Source organism: Prionailurus viverrinus, chromosome A1, assembly GCF_022837055.1.
Source record: "Prionailurus viverrinus isolate Anna chromosome A1, UM_Priviv_1.0, whole genome shotgun sequence".
NCBI classification, from domain to species: domain Eukaryota; kingdom Metazoa; phylum Chordata; class Mammalia; order Carnivora; family Felidae; genus Prionailurus; species Prionailurus viverrinus.
The window spans coordinates 127,927,356-127,944,357 of NC_062561.1; the positions used below are offsets into that span (position 1 = coordinate 127,927,356).

The window sequence follows — 17,002 nt, forward strand, 5'->3', positions numbered from 1 at the left end:
TATAAATTCCTTGACACAAAGAAAATGTTGTGCTACATTGCAATAGCATGAAATCATGGATGTTGGGAATTATTATTTTCTCGATTTCATAAAATATATATATATATATATATATATATATATATATATATATATATATATGAATATTCCATGCATATTAATTACAAGGAGTTGAATTCCTCATCTTGGATGTATTTCAAACAGGAAGGAGAATTAGTTACAATGGGAACACTCTTCTGTGTGAAGCCTGAAAACAATTACATATTGAAACTATGTTTTACAAAACATTTTTTTCAGCAGGTCACACTGGTGCCATCTACTTTGCAATTCAAAATGAACATTGTGTGGTATGAAATGAGAAAAGACCACAAGGTCACTTAGTAGCAGTTTTCAAATGTCTTAAAAAGAATCTACTTATCTTTTGACTCACTATCCTTATATCCACAGATAAACAGGTAGAAATGGGTTAAATTTTAAGCAAGGGAAATTAGAACTAGATATAAATAAAACGTCCTAACTGCGGATTGTAAAATATGAGGGCTGTTTTCTGTAAGAAAGCTTTGGAAGGTGCAATCCTGATATGTATATATTCTATACCTAGTTTCTAGTTTTCTAATTTCTTGTTCTCCCTCATGTGTAGTAGAAAAATGAGATTTGCAGTTGACTCCCTTTGTCCTCTGGAGGAAGTTTTTAAGGCTGAGATGAAGGGATAAAATATCTTCTACATTCAAATCCATTAATTACCGCTTTTGCCCGGAAGGTGGCAGTGTGATTAAATGGGGTATGGCGCTACATGGTGGATGTTTGGTTCAAAACTGGATGCAGTTCTTCCATTCTGGCCTCCTTTCTGATCTTCGCTCCAACTTCTCTAGCCACACTTCCTCACCTCTTGCCCACAATCTTTCCCTTGTATTTTTTTTCTATTATTCTGAAGTGCAGTTTAGCTTAGCTTCCCCAATTCACATCCTCACTCATCCCCCAGGACGTTCCTAAGAGAGACAACTCCCTTAAAAGGCTGAAGGTTAATAATAAATACATATAGTTTAACTTTCCCTGCTAAGAGCGAGATAACTAAGAGAATGTATCCATAGATTCTGGCTTCTCCCTACTCTCCATTCTTTTAAAGAACTTCCTATTTTATGCTAAACCTGACCACAGGGCAAGGTATTTTGAGAGTCATAGGCACAGCCTCTTGTTAGTTATCTTTACAAGATTACACTTAATAGTACCATGCCCAAGCTCACTGTCTTCCGCCCTGTGATATCCCAGTCCTTTCTGGAGCCCCTGATCCCTGGAAAGATTTGGTGCTTTTGGCTAGAATATACCTTACTTCCACTATCCATTTTCTAATAAATCTCAAACCTCAGCTTTATCTCTTGAGAAGCTGGATAATCTCTGGAAGGGCTCCTAAGAAAATCTATATTGGCTTTTAATTAAGACCGTGCTTTCTTTGTAACTACATTCTTCACCAACGTAGTTAATAAGCCCGCAAGTCCCATGCTTGATACCTTTATCCAGGCTTTAACAATTCTATATATTTAACATTAGTATTATTCAGAATATTTATACATAGCTCTCAGGTATATCTCCCTAAGAAAAATCTCCTTGAAGACTTTATTAACAGTCTTCCTTTTTCAGGTTCATCTTAATTTATTGTTCTTTCTCTTTTTTCTTTCTCTTTTTCTTTCTTTCTTTCTTTCTTTCTTTCTTTCTTTCTTTCTAAGAGAGAAGGAGAGCACAAATGGGGAAGAGGGGTAGAGAGAGAGATAATCTTAAGCAGGATTCATATTCAATGTGGAGCCTGAAGTGGGGCCCTATCCCTAGACCCTGGGACATGACCTAAGCTGAAATCAAGAGTCAGATGCTCCACCAACTGAGCCACCCAGATGCTCCTTCTGCTTCATCTTAGAATCTACTTTTCTCTATCTTGCTAATCACAGTTAGATGGATGCATGACTAACCATTTCTATATCTATGATTACATTCATGTCCTCATTCATTCTGACTTAGCAAAATTTACTACGTGATTGGAATGACTGACAAAGGGACTAATAACATGAGCTAAACTCCATCTTTGTTAAAAGGCAAATTTTTGTAACGGGGACAAAACTGATCTGATGTGCTCCAGATCAATAGGGAGGAAAAGAGTAGAACTACATATAGGGCACAGTGGACTGCACATACATCCACAGCTAGTTCTATTAATGTGGAGCTGATAGAATGCAGTGTCCCTGAGAAGAGTGTTGCATGGGGGAACATTACGTTGAACTTTATTCTCCAGTGACATGACAGAAAAAGTGGGTTGAAAATCCCATTGGGAAACACCCAAACTAAACAAACATCTTTCTTCTGAAGGATTCAGTACCAATTCATCATTTCTTTACCAACCACCATGCTGAATTCATGACATGTCAACTAGGCATACATGTAATAAATGATGATTATCACACCCAAAACAAGTCTAAAATAAGTTTGTAGAAAGTAAGAAGATGCTAAATAAAATTAATGGATCTTAACTATTATAACTCTTCTGTGATTTTTCAGAAATGAGAATCATCCCATAACTTTAAAGTCTTTCAAGGTAGAAGTATGTGAACTATTGTTATTTGAACTTCACAGGAAGTTTTATTACCAGCAAGTTTATCCTAGTATGCATAAGGATACAAAAAACACAAATGACTCTCCAGTGATAGGGGAACACTACAGAAAATAGAGCTAAAAAAGGATCTTAGTAGTTCATTAGCTTAGTGGTTTTCAAATACTATTCCTTGGAACCTTAAAGCTCTTTTTAGAGGTATTGCAAGAACAGGGATTGGATTTGAGATAGTGGGAAAAGGGCAAATTCAGTGGTGATTTTGTTGTATGTATGTTTGTGTATTTTTACCTATATATTTCATATATATGTATGTTTTAACAATTTTACCTCTACATATCAAATATGCATACAATTTTAAATCTCCCATATATAGTCACTTATGTACATTAGCATTTCACTTATAAAAAGTGGTCTATGGAGAAAAGCATATTTGAAATTCATGGATCTAGCTCACCCTCTTTAATTTACAGTGAATAAACACACCTATAGAGGGATGAGGTGGCTTCTCCAGGGACACAGCAAGTTAGAGGTAGGCTGAACAAAGGACAAAGGACTTTTTAAGGGAATCATAATTTATGACTTTAAAGATTATATCTTTCTGTGATCCACTCTGTGCTTCCCTAGTTATGTTTTAAATGATACTCAAGGGATCCTGGGGGCAACTGGTGGCTCAGTCAGTGTAACACACAGCTCTTGATCTCAGGGTTGTAAGTTTGAGCCCCAATTGGGTGTAGAGATTATTTAAAAATAAAATCTTAAAAAAGTACTCAAGGGATCTTAATCACTTCTAAAAGCTGTGTATCTTTAAGTCTATTATATAACAGAGGTGATATAAGCTTACATAATAGGATCAAAAAAGTTTATAATATGGTCAAAACTCTGAACCAACCTAAGCCAAGTCACAGAGTATATTGCACAGGGAGGAAGTATGCAAATTCCATTTGTTTTCCCATTTATAAAAGCTTCTAAGATAAAAGGTTAGGAAAGGGGTGCCTGGGTTGCTCAGTCGGTTGGGTGTCCAACTCTTGATTTTAGCTCAGGTCAGGATACCAGAGTCCTGGCATCCAGTCCTGCATTTGGCTCCATGCTGAGCATGAAGCCTGCTTAAGATCCTCTCTCTCTCTCTCTCTCTGCCCCTCTTCCCCACTCATGCTCTCTCTCTCTCTAAAATTAAAAAAAAATAATAATAATTAAATAAATAAAATTTTAAGCATGTAGGAAAGAAGATTCTGTACCTTTTTCAAAGCTGACTTAAAACAGTATGAAACTTCATACAAAGTCTGAGATATAGTATTTATTTCTAAGCTGAAGACTTACAGAGGTTTTCAAGAACAAAGAAAGATGATCTATTCAAAACTGGGAGATGCTGAACTTCTGCTCTTTATTTCTGTAATTGGGAACACATGACCTTATTTGCTACCGAAAGAGAATATACTAGTCTAGAGGCTATAACTGCAGTAATCTCTCAAACAGCCATTTTCAACACCCATCACCATCCCTAAACTTCATAGGCTATCATATGTTTAAAAAGACAACTTCCAATCTATTTCTACAATATCCAATACTGTATTTAGATATATTCAAAAGATGTACAATTTTACAGTCATTAAAATGATAATTACATAGACAGTAGAGGGAGGCAACATGCTGAAGTAAAAACAGCACTGTCTTTGGAGCAGGCCCACTTGGGTTATGATCCCAGGCTTCCCTGGCAATTAAAGGTCCTTGACCAAGTTATTCTATCTTTTAGTCTCATTTCCTCTTCTGCAGAGTGTGGATTGATAACTCTCTCAATGTGGTTATGAAAATGAAATAAGATACTGTACATAAAATTCTCCACAGAGTTTTCATTCATAAAATACACTCGTTAAAATGAAAGCTACAAGTATTGTTATTAGAAAAGTAGAAAAATGCCACTATGTTAAATGAAGCAGAACACAAAAAAGGTATTTACGGGGCGCCTGGGTGGCGCAGTCGGTTAAGCGACCGACATCAGCCAGGTCACGATCTCGCGGTCCGTGAGTTCGAGCCCCGCGTCAGGCTCTGGGCTGATGGCTCGGAGCCTGGAGCCTGTTTCCGATTCTGTGTCTCCCTCTCTCTCTGCCCCGCCCCCGTTCATGCTCTGTCTCTCTCTGTCCCAAAAATAAAAAGTTGAAAAAAAAAAAAAATTAAAAAAAAAAAAAAAAAAAAAAAAAGGTATTTACAACAACTGATTCAAATATACCAGCTAAGCAAAAAAATGAAAACAGTTGAGATAGGGGTAGTGAGAGTTATGAGGAATTTTCCAAAATACTAATCAATATTATTACATCTTTTTATTTTCAATTATAAAATTAGTAGTTTTAGTCCAATCAATGTTTTTCAATGGGTGGTGTGATTGAGAAGTTATAACGGAAAAGCTGATAAGGAGAAGACATTGTCTTGAGGTCAAAATAAGAATTCTCAGCCAGCCTGAATTTTTACCTTAGGAAGAGAGAGTTGATAGAAAAAACACAATAATTTATTGATCTGAGCAGCGACATTAGTCAGATAATCGAATTTGCTCCATATTGAAACGCTTATTCCCCATGTTTTGGACATTGAGCAAACTGTTGTTTACCAGATGTGTAGATATTTACACATAAAACTATGAGCTTGCTTCTGCACATGGTAGTTATATTTTGAATATATTTAAACATCAAGATAAAATACTTCCTTGATGAAAACACTCATACAATAATGCAATGAAGTTCAATGACATTCCGTTACCTCCCTTCCTGCCACTTTTACCCTCACAGATAAGCAACCACTATCAAAGGCTTTGGAAGAGCTTTCCAAACTTTTTGTATGTCTTAATCCTGAGTATAATTTTCACCTATTTAATAATGTTTCAAAATTTACTTCATAAAAAAACCCCACAGTTATATTTTAGATAGTAGTGTCTCTTTTTCCCCCAGCATACATAATGAACAATCTTAAATAAAACAAGCATATGCGAAATAATGAACATCCAATAGCAGGAAAGAACAAAATCCAGTTTTATAAGCCAAATATCTCTTTATATTTATATTTGGAAGGTTAATAACTTTTCATTTAAACTGAATTACACAAGTCTTAGTTATACTAGTGAAAAGTATCTCTAGGATAGGTTTATAAATGGGAAGATACTATAATATTATAGTATTATTATAATATATAATTGTTGACAGAATTTAAAGGCAGACTATTATTACTGAAAAAACTAGAAAGGCAAACAATGCCCCAATCTATGAGCTTGCTAATTTTATTAAAATTTTATGAGTGTAAGAAAACACATATATTAAGTTTTTCTTGATTTCACACATTTATACTTTTAAAGGAATGCTAAAGGATAAATACTATAATCGTATTCTGTTAGAACCTGGCACATACTCAGTACTCACTAAATACCAGTTCAATAAATAAAAGTAACCTAGTATTTATTCTTGTTATGTAATATTCTAAATTTCTGACATCTATACTACAAGGAAACAAATTGATTTCAAGTTTATTTTTATTTTACTTTTTCAAAATTCATAAAATTTGAACTATGAGTAAGGCTTTTCTTTTAAGTATATGGACTAAAACGAAAGGTACAAATTATCATTAGGAGTTTGCCATGAACCTCTTTCAAAAATGTGACTATCTCACAGGGCTGTGAACACCAAGTTAGTACGGATTGCTTTTTCTGGTACTGGTTGGAGAGATACAGACAGAACAAAGTAAAGGAAAAGTAATCTGAAGCACTGGATTCTTGCAGAAGGCAGTTCGAAAACTTCCAAAAGATAGCACTTGGCTTGGAAGCATCCAAGGGGGACTAGACAGTTTTGGAAAAGTGGACAATAGAACAGAAAATAGATTTAATAAGCAAACTTAAGATGGTCAAGCCAAAAGACGGGTATCCAAGAACAAAGTATTCTGATGTCCAGAATGAAATAAAACCATGTGAAAGAGGGATTACTGGTAAATCATTTGGTTTCCTTTATGGGAAGTCAACTGTAAAGAGGATGAAGTAGTCTCTGGCATCTGAAAAGGAAAGGAGGTGGAGAGTGGGGGGGGGGTGGGGTGGTGTGATTGGAAGTTGTAACGGAAAAGCTGATAAGGAGAAGACATTGTCCCACAGAGCAACCTGGGGCCTGTGCAAAGGCGCGGGGAGAACGATGCTGTTAGTTCTAAAAATTAAGTATCTATCTATATACATACATATATTTCCTCTATATACCTAATCTATAATCTGTATAGATTTCACTATAGATAAATATAAATAAAGGTATGTATAGTATTTGAGTGAAAAAAGGACATTGGAATGTTAAAACTGTAACTACAGCACTTACAACCTCAGGCCAAAAGATTTAGAGACAACAGTGATACACTCAAGCAGTTACGTTATTAATAAGTCAGATGTAAGATTAATAACTGGAAAGGCATCCCTACTGTGCTGTTAAGCCTAGGAATAATTAGCATAAAGAGACATTTATTTCTTACATAAAAAACATTCTGACCCCAACACCATGCAAAATACTTACATGGAACAATATACACAGCCACAAGTCAGTATTTTTAAAAATTTATTTTGATTTGTTACCTTATTTATTTATGAAAAATACCTTACAGAATTTAGAATTATAAAATAGAATAGTTGTGGATAAAAACAGACTGTCAATCTCAGAGGAGTAAAGACTGTCACGGTTACCAGACACCTGCAATGAACCAATTATTGCCCATTGAACCTTGACTTTAAAAATAGGTCTCCTGAAAGCTTAGGCAAAAAGGGAAATAGGTTGGTTAAATACTATTTACTCAGGTATCAGATTAGTTTTTCAAATAGCCAGGAGAGAGATCACAAATTAATAAAATTCATATATTTTATAAATTCTGATTACCCATTTATTTTGGTCAGAGATTTATATTAGCTATGGTGGTAAATAAAAAGATTCTAAGTATTTCCCAGGATTCATTATTTGGCATAAAAGAACCATACAAATTAATTTGCAGATGCAAGATTTTCCATAAGTAAACTCAGGAGGAACTTATTGCCTGTATTACTTCAAAAGATTTTTTTGCATGTATTCTTTTATAAGGAATCACAAGTGACATAAGAGACAGAGTCTGCATCTATAGTTTTTAAAAATCACAGAAACACTACTGAAGGAACAGTTCTTGAGTCTAGCCCCCTATGAAACACTAGTACAGTAACAGCAAATGATAACCCAACCACATAAACACGGGCTGAATTCCTTACGCAAATATCATGAGTATTTGCATTTGTTTGACTGCTCAGATAATACGTAACACATTTAGCCTGTCTGCTTCTATCCTATCTCCAAACACCTGCACTCCATTATTGCTTTCATTTCCCCTATATGAGGCATAGTTATTTCCATTCCAAAGAGTGGAGCTTATTTATTTATAATCAAGTACTAAGATAAATAAAATAAGATTAGCCGCTGAAAAGTATTCTGTAAATAGCTATTCTAGACACAGAAGTCACTTTACTGGGAAACTATCCCTTAAGGGCTATTTGTTTGCAAGCATATCAAATCAATATTGGGGGAAATGGTAGAATAAAATATTACAATAAATTGAACTTAAGATACTTTTTAAAATCAAATATTTGTTCTATTATTGTGTTAGATAAACAAAGTGATGAATATCAAGCAAGTCATTTTTACTGCATCTCTACCTGTACATTTGCTTCTACATTGAATTTATAATTTTTATAATCTTGAACTGGTACTTTTCATTAGAGTGAAAACACTAAAGTTATCAAAAAACATTACCAGGGAACATTATTAATAAAACAAACCATAGACGATGGAATGATAAGCAACTTGATTTACATGTAGCCACTCAGTTAAATTCAAGTTAGTCATATGATTAAAGATATATAACATTATTTATTTCTCTAACATATCTGTGCTAAAAGCCAAGGCATCTTCTAAAGACAATGGCGTACTGTCACCTACCAGCCTGCTTGTAGCAGGCAAGAAAGATGAGAAAACAAGACCAAACCAGACAGTGAAAAAGGACAAGCTTTCAACTAAGCTCCCAACAAGTTTCCTTCCTTCCCTAAAAATCATCAGGAGATGAATCGCTACAGTCCACATGGAGTTAAAAAAAAAAAAAAAACAGCAACAACTGTGGGCACCCCTGGTTTTACAGCGGAAAAAAATGGGCATAAATTAGACAATAAAAGTGTTACCAATACCATGCTTTCTTACAAAGCCTTAACATCACACCTAACTTCTGAACTTCCTCAGCAATTACTAAAGACTCAAGTATTACGTCAATCTTAAAAGGGGAGAAGCATGAGAGAAAAAGCACATTACCAAGCTGCCTCTGTAGTCCTTAAGGAACTTGTAGACCGCGATCTTGGCTTCATAATAATGCTCATTTTGAGGAAAACAAAAAAACAAAAAAACAAAAAGAAAGAAGGAAAAAAAGCAAAAGGAAAAAGGGAAAAATGTCTTCAAGTATTCTGATCAATACATTTCAGCTGTCTTTCTACAAAGATGATTTTAAATATATTCCATTTCCAAGGGAGGCTGCTTGAAGAAATCCAAATTCCCCGGAATCCAGCTGAGGCCCCCAGTCCAGCACATAAGGAAGCTTCTAAGACACAGGAGCTCTTTCCTCTTTCATGCTGAATTTACTCCAGCACCAGGCTGTTTGGAAGTGAACAGTTTCCTTTATGTTTTGCATTGCCAACGGAGGAACTGAATTTTGAATCTGTTCTTCATCTGGTCACAAGGGAAACCAACACAGTGAAAGAGCCACTTGTCTTTGTCTTTTCTGCAAATCTCTCATAACAGGTTTAAAGATTTCCAACACTCGCAAAGTACTCAGGTAGAGTGAAAGGGAAAGAAACCGACTGCGAGGTACTGTAACACAAGAGAGCTGTCAGGGAAGTTCCATTTCAGGGCGACCACAGGCAAACACTCTTCTGGGGCAGCCAAGAAGCCAGCCAGAGAAAGGAGCCCTCCGCACTTCAGTTGGGCCCAGTGCTTTACCTGTGAATGTAATTTCCGCTGTATCCCCTGCTTAGAATCTGACTACAAGCCTTTGTGAATGAGAACTATCATTCAATCTCTCCAGGCAGAAACTATTCCTCAAGGGCTGTATGACGTCTGTAGGAAGGCAGTTCAAAACATCGCAGGGAAGTGAGAGAGGAAAAAAAAAAAGCACCCAGCCCTGCCGCGTCAATTGCTTAAACTTACAAAGCTAAGGGGCAGACAGACGAGCGCCAGGGACCAGAACTGTAAACCTACCAAGCCGACAGACCTCTCAAAACTTATAAAACAATTTCCTTCTCTGGGAAATGAGGTGTCTGTGTTATTCAGGGTAAGATTCCCTGACCACCTTTATAAGGAACACACCCCTTTGCAAATGAGTTGTTTGTCTCTCTCCCCTTCAAAAAAAAAAAGTGATTTTCTCAAAGTCTCACACTGAAACTAAACACTCTCATCAGAACCAAAGTTGAGAGAAATTGAGGGCTTAGCAGTTGTTATTTTGAGCCTTTTTAATGAAATGTCACGCTTTGGGTTTAGTTGTAGAGATGCAAACTGACTCTTGAAAATTAAACAGAGGGCAGCAGGAATCATTGCACCAGGTCGTGCTGGAATGCTTGAACTGAAGAATCAAATATATTACTGCTGGACAAGTGACTACATGTACGAAGGCTGTTCCCTTGCACAATGTTTTCTAAACCTTATTTCTTTTTGAAAATCATATGCAAATTTTACTGATCTCTGTACACTGAAGGCTCTGCATTTGTTAAGTCTTCACCACTCTCCAGTGAGGAATGAAGCTCCTATCATACTATCTTAACATCCTATTATTGTGAAGACCAATCCCTGCCCCACCTCCTACAACTGCAATACAAACTGTTCTATTGTAGCAGACATAATCTAGAATGATTTGAATCACTCCTAAGAGAAGGACCCTTTGATCACCCTGGCTATCCTTCTGGACATTTGCACAGAGAATATGTATTCGTCTGGATATACCAACTTCAGTGACTTTGCATGGGAATTAGCGACTGAAAATTACTTAAGCATCTGATTCTTCAAATTACATTAGTTAGTACGTTGGTTCTCTAGGCTGACGTGAACTTGGTATTTATTTAGCATTTGCAGGCAGGATGTTGGAGTGCAATTGTGACCCACCCAAAGGATTTGGAAAATTAATGCAGTAAGGCATCCCTCCAGAGGCTCTGGCTGCTTACTGCAACAAAAGCTTCAACTCCTCCCCTGGTCACACTTTAAGGTGCAGTTGTGATTTTGTCTCCTCTCAGGGACCCTCAGGCTTCCTAAGGAAAATGCTAATAAACAACTTTCAATATAGTTACCTCCTTAAGCTTTCCAGTTGTCCTATGACTGCTCAGGAACAGTGACACATTCTTAGCTCTGTCCCACGTTTAGTGTATTGCTGGTACTTTAAGGCAGATTAGCCAATCACATATTTTTAGAAGTTCAAAAGAAGGTTTGTGAGACTACTCACTTTGGGAGGGGGGAAGGGGATTATGGGAGGAGGTCTGTCTTTTATCTCCTCAGAATTTTAATGTGGGAAAAGGAAGAAAGAACAGAGTACAAGTAAGCCACTACTATTATTTATCTGAAGCACTGTTCCCTTCCAAGTAAGGTCTATGAAAAATCCTCTGGTTGCCATTTCAACAAGAAAATGACAACGATAACAGAATGTAATGTCTGAATGCTGTGTGTTAAACTTTGCTGAAATAATCCAGCCCTGTATTTTACCATCCCCCAGAAGGCTCTCTGTCCCATAGAGATTACTTAGCTCACTGTCCCTCCCTTTGCTGTCACATACATGTAAGAGGTTAGTGCTGCCCTATAAACTTTTCCTTCCTTCCTTGCTCAATGTTCTGTGTATTCTAAGAATCTATCTCTGAAGATTCTAACGCACTTATTGGGTATCTCCTAAACACTGTATAACCATCCTATAATGTCTAATACATCATTTTTGTCCCCAAGGAAAACAAGTGTTAAGTGGAGTATCTGACAATGTATGCAACTAATCAGAATACTCAATGCTTCTTGGATGGGTACATCAAGGTTGCCATTACAGAGAAAGAAAGATGCACAGTATCATCAGGCCACTGAGATTTAAAATTTTAATTGAACTTCTACCCATAATATTCAAGGTAGTGACAGATTAAACAACTAACAGTATTCATTCAATATTACAGTGTTTCCTCCATTCTAAGGCAGTTTTTCACATGTACATTTCTGAAATAATGATTTATAATCTGAGTGTTGTGACTCTTTTCCTCTGAAAAGCTTCTCTGAATGGAGCAGATATGACATTGCCCTCCAAATTCCTGTCAGCAAACAAATATATAATAGTGTACGGGCTGACAAAGATGTCTGAATCTAAGAGGACTGGACATTAGGACCGTGCATCTCTTGTCTAAAGAGCTTTGGAGAGTACGCATTTGGTCCAGAGTCTGCTAATATTTCTAACACTCGACTGTTGTATCAAAGTATGTAATATTATATAGACTTCTCTTTGACTATTGTCACCACAACATTTCAATGTATCTCAGGTGTATAAGTTCATTTGGGTCATTTATTTTTATGTATTTTGTTGAATGAAACCAGTACATAATATAATGTTTACTGAACTTCAATCATTTGGACGTCCACAAGTTTTGCAATATTGGCACACAATCCATATCATTACTTACTTGATATTTTTCTTCATTGACTCAATTTTTTAACTTAAATAGCATAAATTTAAAAGATAATTTTATATTTATTCAATAAATGTGTTTGATATGTTGGTTATCCCTACCCCCATCCCACCACCAATGCAAGTATGAAGAGGAAAAAAAAAAAAAAAGAGAGGGCAGCCGACTGGCTCAGTAGGTTAAGCGTCTGACTCCTGGTTTTGGCTCGAATCACGATCTCACAGTTTGTGGGTTTGAGTCCCGCACTATTAATGTGGGCCTTTTGGGGGTTCTCTCTTCCTCCCTCTGCTCCTCCCCTGCTTGTATGCTGTCTCTCTCTCAAAATAAATTAAAAAAACCTTAACAACAACAACAAAAAAGAGAGTCCAAATACCACCTAAAATTTCTCCCATCTACTGCATACTAGTAGATTAGGTGTACCCTAAAATGTGATTCCCCTTCTCACCATTTATCTGTTCGTTTGTTTATTGAGAGAGAGCATACACACATGAGCAGGATGGGGCAGAGAGAGAAGGAGAGAGAGAATCTTTTTCTTTTTTAATGTTTATTCATTTTTGAGAGAGAGAGACAGAGACACAGAATGAGAGGGAGAGAGGGAGACACAGAATCCAAAGCAGGCAGGAGAGAGAATCTCTTTCTCACAGAACACTGGGCTCAATCTCGTGACCCTGAGCTCATGACTTGAGCCAAAATCAAAAGTAGGTTGCTTAACCAACAGAGCCAACCAAAAGCACCTCCCTGCCACCCTGCAGCCTTCTCTTATCATTTAATGGTGAGCATGTCTTATAAGCCTAATGACCTTTACCAAGCACCAAGAATTAAGCATGAAGCAGTAACTGAAATCCATTAAATGAGGTGTTAAAGAATGATTCCACCATACAATGCAAATTTTCTCAGATATTATTACTTTGAAGTACTCTGTCCATTTTGAAATCTGTACTCTGAATCAACTCTTATTTCCAGATTACAGTAGATACTCTGCACTTTCCAGTCTGTCATGAGCAAATTTTTGAAAATGATGTTACGAACTAACAAAACATTCAAGCCTGTCAAATGTGCTTAAATTCAGCACTACAAATATGTCAAATAACATTTTGGGAAAAATAACCACGGAGGTGCAGTTTTTAAAAAGTTTCCTGATATTCTATATTGAATCCTAACATAAATAAGAGCAAGTCACTTTGAGTTCTTGTATCATTTCCTTATTACTGAGAAATAATGTGGTATTTTCCTTATCTGGAGGGGAATTTCAGGCAGATTCAAGCAGTTTCTCATCTGACTACATTCAGTAAGTATACAGTTGGATTCAAGGACTTTCCTAAATGGTTGAATCTCCTTGGAGCTAAATCCCTTCATTCCTGAGGAAAATCCCAGAGTATTCTATTTTGAAGGCTTCGGACCTTCAGATTTTCTACCTCTTTTGTAAAAAACCGGGTTAGAATACTAACCATCATGATTTTTATGTCTCACATATTTTAATTTTGCTTTTACTGCCTGTGCTTTTGGTGTCATATCCAAAAAAATCCTCAACAAGATCAATGTTAAGGAGTTTCTCCCCTATTTTCTTCTAGTTTTTTTTAATAGTTTTGAGTCTCATATTTAAGTCTTTAATCCATTTCAGGTTAATTTTTGTGAGTGATATATGACAGGGATCCACTTTCATTCTTTTTCATGTGGCTATCCACTTCTCAACAACATTTATTGATGAGGTCACCCCTTTCCCATTATATTTTCTTGGCTTCCCTGTCAGAAATTAATTGACCATATATGCACAGCTTTACTTCTGGACTTTTTATTCTGTTTCATTGATCTGTAAGTCTGTCTTCATGTCAGTACCATACTGTTTGGTTACTATAGCTCTGTAATATAGCTTGAAATCAGGAAGTATAAAGCCTGCAGCTTTGTCCTTTATCAAAAGTGTTTTGGCTATTTATGGTCTTTCATGGTTCCATATAAATTTTAAAATTCTTTTTTCTGTTTTGTGAAAAAAGGCATTGGAATTTTGATAGGAATTGCGTTGAATCTTTACATCAAACTAAAAGTTTCTTCACAAAGGCAACCATAAAAAAATTATTTTTTGTTCTGTTCCCAATTCCAATATGTGTCTGTGTTTTGAGGGGAGAGTGGGCTTTTCCACACCAAAAAAATAATAATAATTCTTTGGCATCAGTTTAGTCCAGAATTCAAATCAATTCTAACTATCTAACTAAGGCATCAGATTGGAGAGGTTAAAGGCTCAGTTCCACAAAAATGCACTCCCTCCCCTTCAGAGGCCAGTCACAAGCCTGGGTTGTTACATGTGCTTCTGACCTACCAGCTATAGATTGGTGGTTCCCACAACCCCTTCCTTAGAATCAGTTGTCACCTGCACTGCTGACAGAGGGGCTATAAATCTCTGATCCCCTCCTTGAATCTGATTAATTTTCTATTTGCTAGAACAGCTCCCCAGACTTAGAAAACTTATTAACTCACTAAGTGGTCAATTTATTATAAAAGGATATAATTCAGGGACAGCCGATGGAAGAGATGCACAGGGCAAAGTATGGGAAAGGGTGCACAGAGCTTTTTGGTTCTCTTCCCTCAAGCCACTCTACCCCATCTCCACATGTTCACCAACCTAGAAGATCTCTGAACCCCCTCCTTTTGGATTTTTATGGAGACTTCATTATATAGGCATGATTGATTTACTCACTGATCATTGAACACTGATTCAATCTTCAGCCCCTCTCCCCTTCCCACTTCTGGGAAAGGGTAGGGGGGACTGAAAGTGCCAACCTTCTTATCATAGTTGGTTCTCCTGGCAACCAGTGCCCATCCTTAGGTTACCTAGGGGTGTTCCCAAAAGTCACCTCAGTAGCATAACATGTAACACTTTTATCATTTTTGTCACAGGAAATGCAAGAGTTTTAGGAATCAAGAACCAGGAACCAGTGGATTAAGATCAAGTACGTGTGAGAAGTATATTTTGTTCATTTGAATAACTAAATATATATTTCTCACGAATCACAATGTCCCAAATATGAAAAGGCAACCTATGGAATAGGAGAAGACTGAAAACGGGTTAATATCCAAAATATATAAGGAACTCATACAACTGAATATTAAAAAAAAATCCAAATAATACAATTAAATAATAGGCAAAGGACCTGGGTAGACATTTTTCCAAAGAGATGTACAAATGGCCAACAGGTACATGGAAAAGTGTTCAACATCATAAATCTTCAAGGATATGCAAATAAAAACCACAATGAGACATCACCTCACATGTATTAGGACAGCTTGTATATAAAACAAAACAAAACAAAACAAAACACTAGAGATAAGTGTGGAGAAAAGGGAACCCTTGTATACTGTTGGTGGGAATGTAAATTGGTTGGAAAACAATACAGAGGTTCCTCAAAAAATTAAAAACAGAGCTACCATATGTCCATCAATCCCACTACTGATTCTATATCTAAAAATAATATAAAATAAATCAAATCAAATCAAATCAAATCAGTATCTCAAAGAAATATCTGCATTCCCATGCCCATTGCAGTATTATTCACAGTAGTCAAGATTTAGAAAGAATCTCAGGGTCAGTGGATGGATGAGTGGATGGAGATGATGTGATACACATATACATATATAATGGAACATTATTCAGCCATGAGAAAGAAGGAAATTCTGTCATTTGTGACAACACATATGTGGAATCTGAAAGAAAAGAAGAAAAGTTCAACTCCTAGAAATGGAGAGTCAAATGGTGGTACTAGAAAATGGGGGGTGTGGGAAATGGAGAGATGCTGGTCAAAGTATACAAGCCTTCAGTGTTCTACAGATCTAATGTACAGTATGGTGACTATAGTTAATACTGTACTGGATATTTGCAGTTTGCTAAGACAGTAGATCTTAAGCATTTTTACCTCCCCACCCCCAGTGTTTAGTTATGTGAAGTGATGGATGTGTTAATTACCCTGATTGTGATAATCATCTCATAATGTATAAATGTATCAAATTATCACACTGTACACTTCAATTTAAACATATACAATTCTAGAGTCCCTGGGTGGCTCAGTTGGTTAAGTTTTCCAACTCTTGATTTCAGCTCAGGTCATGATCTCATGGTCATGAGATTGAGCCCCGTGTTGGGCTCAGCATGTAATGTAGAGCCTGCTTGGGATTCTCTCTCTCTCCCTCTCTCTCTGCCCCTTCCCTGACCATTCTCTCTCTTTCCCCCTCTCTCTCTGTCTCAAAATAAATAAGCTTTAAAAAATTAAATATATACAATTTAATTGTCAATTACACTTCAGTACAAAAAGTGGGGAAAGGAGAAAGATTGACATTATTTTATTTGATACAATATCGAGAAACTAGAAGAGAACAGCTAATTAAACTCTAACAGTAGAATAAAATTAAAAAAAAAACATGAGTATGAAACAATGACACAGAAAAAAAAATACATAAAAAGGAAAAATCATCAGAGCCAAAGCTGATTCCTTATAAAGAATAATAAATTGACATACACCTGGCAATTCTGATCAAACTAAATTGAGAAAACACAAATTATCAGTATCAATTCCTATAGACATAAAAAATAATGAAAAAATATTATGACTGAGTTTATGCCAATAAATTTGAAAATGTAAGCAACATGGGCAACTACCTTAAAGACTGACAAAAGACATGGAAAAACTAAATCATTCTGCACTAATTAAAAACTG

The 17,002-nt window shown here is 36.2% G+C and overlaps 1 protein-coding gene across 5 annotated transcripts in view; it reads right to left on the reverse strand.

Annotated features, from left to right (window-relative positions):
* PDE4D (phosphodiesterase 4D) overlaps window positions 1–17,002 on the reverse strand; it is a 1,415,237-nt gene that overhangs the window by 274,395 nt on the left and 1,123,840 nt on the right. Inside the window, exon 1 of one of the 5 annotated variants that reach the window (XM_047855223.1) lies at window positions 8,923–9,712. The exons of the other annotated variants lie outside the window; for them this stretch is intronic. Within the exon in view, the coding sequence (XP_047711179.1) occupies window positions 8,923–8,987 (65 nt within the window). The 5' untranslated portion in view covers window positions 8,988–9,712. Of the gene's footprint in view, window positions 1–8,922; window positions 9,713–17,002 lie in introns of those variants that run through there. 5 annotated transcript variants of the gene reach the window in all.